This window comes from Monopterus albus, unplaced genomic scaffold (genome assembly GCF_001952655.1).
Source record: "Monopterus albus unplaced genomic scaffold, M_albus_1.0 scaffold84.1, whole genome shotgun sequence".
In the NCBI taxonomy this organism is placed as follows: Eukaryota; Metazoa; Chordata; class Actinopteri; order Synbranchiformes; family Synbranchidae; genus Monopterus; species Monopterus albus.
The window spans coordinates 1056181-1066478 of NW_018127964.1; the positions used below are offsets into that span (position 1 = coordinate 1056181).

The 10298-nt window shown below is 38.5% G+C and overlaps 1 protein-coding gene across 1 annotated transcript; it reads right to left on the bottom strand.

Annotated features, from left to right (window-relative positions):
- Positions 1-1937: 1937 nt before the first annotated feature.
- Positions 1938-9080, bottom strand: gtpbp10 (GTP-binding protein 10 (putative)). The gene is made up of 10 exons (XM_020607278.1): positions 8944-9080; positions 7625-7818; positions 7349-7440; positions 6299-6443; positions 6117-6190; positions 5981-6033; positions 5753-5860; positions 5550-5627; positions 5290-5413; positions 1938-4355 (listed from the first exon to the last, which is right to left on the bottom strand). Exons 1-10 carry the CDS (start codon positions 8974-8976, stop codon positions 4132-4134), a joined length of 1125 nt encoding a protein of 374 aa, XP_020462934.1. The 5' UTR covers positions 8977-9080; the 3' UTR covers positions 1938-4131.
- Between the last annotated feature and the right edge of the window lie 1218 nt (positions 9081-10298).

Here is a 10298-nt window from a genome sequence, read left to right on the forward strand (position 1 = left end):
CCTGCTGAAAAGAAGAATGGCAGTCTGATCTGAACAGAAAGCATGCGAGGGGGCATTGATTTTATACCTTCTGTAGGCATAGATGCTTTCTTCCCACTATAGGTAACCCATACTGTATCATCAAGCCCATAAACCATGACATGGACCCAACCACGCCCTCCTCTTCCTCCCCTCAGTTTGTGTGTGCATGTGTAAATATGTACAGGACAACACACACGGAGTTAAGTTTTTGCTTTTATTTTAGAAGAGGAAAAGCTCTTCTTCCTACTGTGATGTGTTGTAGACAGAAGATTATCTCTGTAGATAGGTGATGAGACCCCTGCCCTCGCTTTTCTCTGAATCTATTTTTTCCATCCTCATCTTTTCTCCCTCTGGCTTTATTCATGTGCGACTGTGACCTCGAGAGCTTTCTCCATCTACAGCGGAATGTAAAAGCGTTTTTATCTTAGTACTAGTTGCATCCATCTCTGGGAGAAATGCACAGACATGAATTGAGAAAGTATTCGGAAAGATGTTGATTGTGGCACAGTGAGAATGTTACTTAGATTATATTAATTTAGCAACATTTCAGTAGTTTTCTGAGATGCGTTTGTAGTTGTAGATGTGCCACTTTTCATTCATACAGTTTTGGGGAATTTCCCGTTGAGTTTGACCTGTCTTTACATTTGGAAGATTTGACACTATGCGCTTTAAGAGTGCATGAAGTCAAATATTTGAGTGTGGCTGACAACCTAACTCGTTGAGAATCTGGAAACTGATTGAAACATGCGTTTTGGATTTAGCTATGATGACTGAGATATTTAGCCTTGTAAATGATTAACTGTGCTGTACAGTGCTTGCTGTTTGAGCTTGTGGAGACCAACAGCATGACAGCTCTCTATCAAGTTATTTCTCTGGTGGGCCATTTGTGAGACCATTACGGGAAACGAGCATGACATTGAAAGACCCCCCCGGCCTCTTGCTGTTGTCTTGATGGTTTTATGTACCACAGAACTACACTGCTTTAGCAAAGTCATGACAGGAAGTCATACAGTTTAAAAATGTTTTTCTGCTTTGACTGGTGTTCTGCCACTGTAGCTAGTTAAGATGGATTGCTTTGGAAACAAACCCCAAATAATGCCCCTCAGTCAAGTCCAGTGTACAGTTACAACTTAAGGCCTCTGCCATTTTACTGTTTAGGTTTTGTTCTGGTGTGGGCACTTGTTCATTTGGACTGTATAGGTAACACTTCACAATACTGAACTGATACTATTATTTTTTTTATGAAGTACCTTTGTAATGTTCACTTTTTTCTCAGCATTATGTACAGAAACTGTTCAAACTAATTACAGTAAGTGCATTATTATAATGAAGAGTTTGAATGGAGACTTTTTTGGAAACTCTTATGTCCTCGAATGTTACTCTGACATGTGCTAATTGGCATCTCTAAGGTTTGGACACAGATGTTGTAAATGAGATCTTGGGTAGATTTGCCCTCTACTCGAGATCTCTTCATTGCTCAGGTCTTCACATGATATTGGACACTGTCCAGTGGCTGAGGCTGTGGAGAGCATCATCTCACAGCTCTTATTTTTAACATCATGATGCTGTGCTACAGCGAGACAGTTCTTTGGGGGTGTCATGGATATTGAATTGTATAACACTCTGAGGACACTATGCTCAGGCTGCAGTGATTTCTGTGACTGTACAGCTGTCAATCATCCTGTAAAGTTATCTGCCCCACAGATGAGCTGTCTCTGTCTGTCTGGCCAGAGACTTGAATGTATTACAGGAGAACACCAACCACCTAGTCTCAACCATCCGGCCCCATCCTGCCAGATTACATTGGGAATCTGCTCCAGGAACCTTAAAAAAAAACTAAACAAACAAACAAACAAAAAAAAACCCCACAGGTATTTTGTCAAATCGAAATACTGCAGTTGCTGTGGTTTTTTTTGTTTTTTTTTGCCTGTATGCTGTACAGACTGATGAAGCAAAAATCAATCCTCATATTTTTCCCCTTCTTAATCATTCAGTATTGTAATATATTTAATATAAAATAAAACTTTCAACACATGGCATTTCTTATACTTCAGATTTTATTCTAACTTCTAGAAAACTGGCTCCATTTATTAGTCGTTTTACACTACAACATTGTAAAAAATAAAAAGAAGCTTGGGATACAGACCTACAGAAGCACACTGTATTCACCAAAGAAATAAATCTGAGAATCTCATAACTATGAGGTCATTTTCTTGTAATTATGAAATAAAGCAGGGGTTGGAATGCTGCAGAACACATCTGAAAACCATCAGGTTTTAGTATCAAAGTAATTCAGTGATAGTTGTCAGTACATCCAATAGTACAGAGCAAAAGTGAACTGTTAACAGTTAATTCAGTGTACAAATAACCTGATTGAGAAACATGGGGTTTTTAAGATTTCTGAAGTACTAACATAATTCTCTCAGTACATACAATAGCACATAGGAAAAATGAACTGACAATAGGTAATTCGATGTTCTTAGTGTTCCAAAATGTACACAAATATAGGTTAAAATGGTGCCCAAGTGGCAGCCCACAGTAACTCATTCTGTATCTATGGCAAAATTATACTCACCGTACAATGAGTAAAAGTATGATCCGTTAACATGATAGAATTTTTAACATTTAATGTGATATTTCTGAAAATACTATAACAAAAACCTTTTTTAAAATTGGCATTTAAGTTCATATTCTTTATATAGATAATCTAGCAGCCTATAGGATCTAGACAATTCAATCTGGTAGCCTATAATGCTTCTCTCTTCTTAAATAGCAATAACAACTTTAGCCTATTACAAGATCTTGATCTATGGCTCCTGTGACTATGACGAAGCATTACACATTAGTCACTGCCAAGCAGCAACATCCAAGGCTGAGAAATGAAGCCAGTGTAGAACAGCAAAAACCTGCAGTTCCTGGAATGGCCACTTGAGGCTGGATCCAAAAGGGAGTCAATCTCCATAGACCCCCATGTTAAAATGTCCTACTCTACAGTAGAAAGAAACATGTTTACACTTGGTACGCAGAATCAGGTATTAGCGGTTCATTTTGCTACCAAGTCTCCTGCTGGAAACCCCGTGTTTCTCAAGCAGGTTATGAAGCTTTCCACCTGCTCACTACATGTAGCGAGTTACACTGTAGGCAGCAAATTTGAGGCCTGTTTATAGCCTGTATTTGTTTACACTTGTACACTGAATTAACTGTTAACGGTTCACTTTTGCTATGTACTATTGGATGTACTGACAACTATCACTGAATTACTTTGATTCTAAAGAACTTGTTAAAACCTGATGATTTTGAGGCAAGTTGAATTAACTGTGCACACTGATGCAGGTCGCCACTAACGGCAAGAACACCTATAAGACTCTGTTTTAATGGGGAGGGCCTGGCCTGTAACAACGGTCTCCGTTTGTGAGCAAAAGCTGCTGTGGATACCTTGTCTGCCATAGCTTGCTAGCTTTAGCTGTAAAACAGAACAGTAACACGTCTGCATGAAAAGAGAATTTCAAGATCACCAACCAATATATAGATTGTCACCGTCATAAAATTATTTGCTTGCACTATGATTCACTGATGCTGCAGACTGCCTCATGTTTCCTTGCAAAAAAAAATGACCCCAAAAGTTCTTATATGGTAACATATGCTGACTTCAACCTGGTTTTGGATGCAATTCCCCCGTTAAGCTATCAGAATCTGTATCGGGAGAAAAAAGATGAATTACTGCATACCTACAACACACTGCACGTCTTCAAGGGTGCAAAAAAAAAAAACATCTTATGAATATAGGCATACAAATCAATTTGGTGCTCAAATGGCTTTTAACAGTCTCTTTTTAGAACATCATCTTAGCATAAAGAATAAATAAAGATGTTGACAGCAAGTGAGGCTTTGAAGATCTCTGACCGAACCAGTGACTAAGCTTCAACTTGTGGAGCCTCCATTACTTCCCAACTACATTTGCACTGAAATCGTACAGTTTGTTGTCGCAGGTGGGTAAGATACGCCGGCACAGTGCTAAAAGTTCTAGTTCACTAGTGTGAACCTTTTTTTGGCAGAATGAGCCTTGCCTTTGAAGACTGGAGGTCCCACTGAAAGCTGAGATGTCCATTTTTAATCACAAATGCTCTTCTGTTGTTGGGAGTTGTACCTCAGTGCCTGCAGTCTTTCTTGATGCATGGCCATTGTTGCCATGGCTGCGTCTTCATCAAGCGACTCTTGGATGCAACTTTTCAAGTGGTCGATGCCAAACCCAGTGGTAGCAGAGACAGGAACCACATGTCTGAAGGTCATGAAGCTTGTTGGTATCATGCCTTCAGGGAGTAGATCAGAGAACTCTGTAGGGGTGAAATTAAAAAACACTAGTATTTATTCCTGTCCTGTTATCATGTTAGAGGCAACACAGATGGTTGTGATTCTTTCTGTGGTTGTTTACTACTGTACCTTTTTAGTTATTCACCTATGTCTGTAAATCCTTTTTCTTCTTAACACTGTTTTAACTCCTTGTGCTGTCTTCACCTAAATTGGGATAACTGCCTTCTGACTCCAACACGACCGTGTCACTCACACGTCAAACTGACAGCCAGCTACAAAATTAACCTCCCATAAAAACAATTGTAGAATTTCGATTTTTAACATTAAAGTGAAAATGTCAGTTTAATATATCTAGATGGGACAGAGATTAGAATTTAATCATTTTCTTCCCAATACAGTTGGGTATTATAAGGAGGTTTCTCATAAATCATATGTTTCAAGAATGTGCTTTAGTTTGTCTACACTTTCCACATATTCCATTTAATCAAACGGTAGCTGAAGTTTTCTCTTTAAAGCAGTGAGCATGCACATACAGTGTGATTTGACACTAGGTTTAGACTGCCAAACAGGAAGCAAAACGTCATGAGGTGGGGTTTTTTCCTTATTAATTACTGATGTGCCAAACATTATTAGTTTTTGTCTATGTGTGGAAAAACATGAGGCATAAACATCTGGGGAATTTCAGACTGTTTCCGGATGGAAGTGCAGCTCTTTACAGAGGCTGCATTCAACATAATGGTGACTCATTTTTAACAGACTAAAATGTTTGTAATAGTAACTTATAAATTCTGCTTTTACATTCTTCACTACCGAATAATTCACAGATGCCTTTCATCTTAGTACCACTAATCGCAGTACAAACAGAAACCGTACAGGTGGAGAAAGCTTTTGCTTAAATACAGAATTGTGTGGCAAAATATCAAGTATAGTAGTGTAGTACAACTTCAATATATTTACCATCTGGGTTGTTTAGTTGCTCCTTCAGCTCCTCTAGTTTGGCTTCAGCTCCAGGCAGGTCCATCTTGTTCACCACCAGTAGAGCAGGCTTCGACACAAGCTCCTCTTTGTACAACTCCAGCTCCTTGAGGCAGTGAGGAGAGAGGAGGGGGTAAATAAATGGTACACATGAGGCAGATGTGTCTGGATTGATGTCAACAAGAAGAATGGCGAGAACAAGTCGAGAGAGCAGAAACATTCCTTTATATTACCAGTCTCACCTTGGTGAGAAGCTGCACAGCTTGAAAGGCTGACCTAAATGGTGTTTTACTAGCCAACTGGAAACCGCAGACATCTACCTACAGCCAGGCAAAACACACACAAGACTCCATCATCATCACAGACTGTTTTTTTTTTTCTGATTAACCATATTAAAATTCAACATATGTCGATGTTAGCTTATGCACTTCTTGTTGCTGCTCACCACAAACAGCAGCTGCTTGGTCCTCTCCACATGCTTTAGGAACTTGTGGCCCATGCCTTTGTTTATGTGAGCTCCCTCGATCAAGCCTGGGAGGTCAGCAATGGAGATCTACCACCAAGAAGAGCACTACTCAAAATGGGGGAACCATCAGACAAAAACCAGGAAGATGTACAATAATCCATAATATCAACATTTAAAGACAACACATTTAGTACTACCTTCCTATACCTGCTTGTAATCTTTATACATCACTTTGCCAATCTCCGGCCTCAAAGTTGTAACTGTGAAATAAAGATTTTAGAGAGGCAACTGTAAATAAAACTATTGTACCAGAGTTAAGTGTGTATAGTACAAATGTACTTACAAGCATAGCTGGCAATCTGAGGTGTGGCATTAGATAAGGCTGTCAGGAGAGAGGACTTCCCTGCATTTGGGAAACTGATGGAGATTCAATATAAAAAAAATTATTAGTTACAGAAATCTGTTAAATCATGCCTCAGCTAAAATGCACCAATACTGTATGTTCACGTATGTTCCTGCACTCACCCCACCAGGCCCATGTCAGCAATGAGCTTGAGGTCCAGCCGGATGTGTCTGGCCTGGCCCTTACTGGGCTCAAACGCAGAGTAGAAGGAGCCTCCGCATCCTCCTTTTGCCACCATTACTCGATCGCCCTCAGCATTCAGGTCACCTGGGAGCGAGAATTGTAAAAAAAAAACAAAACAAAAAAAAAAATAAAACTATTAGGGCTTTACTACAACATTGCCTATTCCACTTCCATTTGATTACTCCAACCATACGCTTTATGGCACATACAGAATAATGTTTTTAAGTTGCATCCATTATTTGCATATTCTTTAACTGAAACCTTTCCGTTGAGCTTTTGTGGACACAGATAATGTGTGACACAAAAAAAAAGAAAATATATGAACAACAGCATGTGCTGCATCATATTTGTACTGAGACTAATGAGGATTCACTTTTGCAGACAGACACATACATGCACAATGGACATACACAGAACACAGTCAAAAATTGGCTCAATTAGCAGACAAATTAAAATAATCCAAACATAATGAGTACAAGATCACACACTACACAGCACTGTTCACCTTAATTATACAATACAGAGATCCTATGGGGGAGCCCATACTGGTGACAAGCACATCTGACAACTAACTGCTCATCTGTTTTCACTTGTCTTGCTAAAAATCCATCATATACTAAAATACACTACACTAAAATAAAAATCACAACTAAGCCTTTCTGCTAAATTGGCTATACCAATCGTGTTAAAGCAGAAATCTGGCTAAAACTGGCTTAAAATCATTGGCCAGTGTGACTGTCAAACCCTTTACTTGGCCCTTGAGCTCCCATAGTCATTGTTGTAATTCCTTTCCATGCCACTCTATTTTAATATTTTTTGACTGATGTAGTTCACCAGCTTGCTCTCAGGGATCCACTGCATTGAATCTTTGTTTTTTTTATACACTAACTAAACATTTATAAATCCTTGATGGTAAAGCAACATCAGGTCTTCGGTGACCATACATGGTACAAAATTGGAGGAAGTATTGCCAAAGACATTTGACGTACCTAGTATTCTGCCTTCATCAGTGGTGACAGTGATACCAACAGGAGCACTTATCTCCGTGTTCTTCCCTTTCTCTCCTTTCAGTGCTCGGACACTGTCAATAAAAAAAAAATTTAAAAAATCAAACTACAGGAAATAGCTCTGATTGACAGGTGTCAGCATCTGTTATGCAGCTTGTTTGAGGATGTCTGACAAAACATGAATCCTCACTTGATGTCAGCTTAATATCTGACTTGGAACTTGAAAGGAAAATCAAGGTTGTATTTGTAGAAACAAACCTGCTGTTGGCTCCTGATTCACCTACAAAACGTTTTTGAGGGTATGTGTCCTTAATCTTCTTCAAGGTCATATTTTTTGTGGCCACCACCCAAACATTTCCACCATTCCCTCCCTGTCCCCCAAGACGGGGTAAACCCATGCCGCCGCTCCCTCCACGGACATACAGACGGAGGTTGTCCACAAAGTTCCCATACTGCAGAGAAGCAGAAGAATGACGCAATGAGATTCAAATGCTTTATTTTAATACTCTGAGACAACACGACTAACAAAAGATATACTGGTGAACAGTGGTGGAAAGTAACTAAGTACATTTACTCAAATACTGTACTCAAGTACAGTACTTGAGGTACATCTGCACTTTTGAGTTTTTCATTTTCTGTTCCTGCATACTTTGACTTAACTACATTTCAGAAAAGTATTGCACTTTGTACTCACTACATGTAATTGATAACTTTAGTTACTTTTCAGAATCAGATTAATAAAACTAAATACAGTATAATCACAAGACCTTATTGATCCTCGGTGTTAAATTCATAAGCTACCCAGCAGTACTCCATATTATAAGCATACAAGTTAAAATTAGCTCTACTTTTAGCAGCTGCAACATCAAATATGATGTACACAATAATTATAATCCAATAATATTATATACATTAATGTTAATTGGCAGTTTTACTTTTGGTATTTTAAGTACATGTTTATGCTAATACTTTTGTACTTCAATTAAGTAACATTTTAAATGTACTTTTACTTGTAACTGAGTATTTCTACACTGTGGTGTTGCTACTTTTACTTAAGTAAACAATCTGTGTACTACTGCTTACACCGCTGCTGGTGAGTCCAACTGCAACAGGGACAGGAACTCATGCGTCCAATATTATAGCTATAGTTGCTCACCTAGGTTTAATGCCAACATTGTATTTAATATAAAAATAGTATTAATTCCATGCAAGCGTCATAACCACTACATTTTTTTTACAAAAACCTATAACTTGCATGTCAACAGATCCGCGTCCATGACAGCTCTGAAAAAGACAATAAGTGGACCTTGAATTTGGGACTGCTTTGTCATATTTATGAATTCAAGACTGAGCGTTTTACACATTAGGTATTTTTAAAAGCTGCGAAAACACAGCTAAACCAAGCTATTGCTGAGAAAGTGCAAATACCAGTAGAGATGACAGCCCGAGTTGGTCCATATTGATGTTTTGTCAGTAGCTAGCACACAGCTAATGTTACTATTTCAAACATTTCTAAGCTGTTACTGTTGACTAAATTGCTTTCGTGAGATTAATCTTTAATCTGCTACAGCACTTACCTTCCGGAAACAGATTCTACTGAGGTGGACCATCTTCGGTGGCGGTTATTGCCACTTTTCATGTCATGGACTAAGTTAACGACTAGCACACATGTGTCTGTATGAAGGACAGGAAGTGATGGTTTCTCTCAGCTTATTGATTGGCTAATGAGGCAAAGGGGTGGGACTTCGCTGGACTGAACCACTGCTGCTGCTGGGAGTGAATTCGTAAACAGAAAAACTCAATTTTTGTCTTGCTTATAAACAAAGAATTATAGAAAAAATGCCAGTACACGGGGTTGTAGCTCAGAAATGTTTGATGATGACTCCCAATAATAACTGGACTTTATTAAAAAAAAAAGGATACTATGGCTATTAGTTGTATCTGTGATCTGCACAGGAGGAGGTACCCATCAAATAACACATCAGCTGTGAAATATCAAAATGACAGGTCGTTTTTTTAACAAGTCAAGCTTAATTTATCTCCATACAGTCCAAATAATGAGCACATGGATAATGTTTAATTTTTTTTTAAGTTTCTTCCAAGCATGTAAAACTAAGAAAATTGATACTGCGAAAAACAAAATAGATTCGACATTTCAACCAATACACATAAGACATCACAACATTCCAATAGTACATGCTTGAAAGGGAGTAGGAAGAAGTATACACTTATCTAGTCCTACCCCCTTTCTTAGACCGTGGTACCATTAGCCCAACACCGGCCACTCAGACCCACAGTGCCAGTCCCCAACAACCACCATATATCCATCCTATCACCGCCCTATCCATTGTACATACCAAACAAACCAATTTCCTCACCAACCAGCCCCTTAAATTAAACATAGACCAGCCACGCCATGCACCCAATGTCCGGCGTCAATCCAACTACCCAACGGTCTATCTCATCCCATTATAATACCCTCACTTCATCATACTCTTCATCCTACACGCAATACTTCCTATACTGACTGTTCCAAAAGCACATTGCTAAGTTTCTCAATACAAAACTAAATTCCCTTTAACATCACCATTCAAATCACAAGTTTATATTCAGTGTCTATACATAAAATACACCACAGTAGATAATCTTCATACACCACACCAACAATACTCCAGTCTAATCTGCCATCACGCCTCCTCATTCATATATCTTGCATTACAAACCCTTTTGTATTTATATTTAAACTGTTCTATGCTAGTACAATATTTTAAGTCCTCCCTTGGCTTATTCCACAATTTTACATGACTCATAGAAATACAAAATCTTTTTTTTTAGTTGTACTTATGGCATGAATTTTTAAATTTAACTGACCCCTTAAATTATATCTCCCTTCTCTTTAATTAAACAATTTTTGAATTCCACCTGGTAATAA

Coding starts and splice junctions, on each gene's coding strand:
- gtpbp10 (XM_020607278.1), bottom strand. CDS start 8,976: ATGGTCCACCTCAGTAGAATCTGTTTCCGGAAG. Junction 7,441..7,624: donor GAATCAGGAGCCAACAGCAG/GTTTGTTTCTAC, acceptor TTTTATTGACAG/TGTCCGAGCACTGAAAGGAG. Junction 5,861..5,980: donor TGTATAAAGATTACAAGCAG/GTATAGGAAGGT, acceptor TCTTGGTGGTAG/ATCTCCATTGCTGACCTCCC.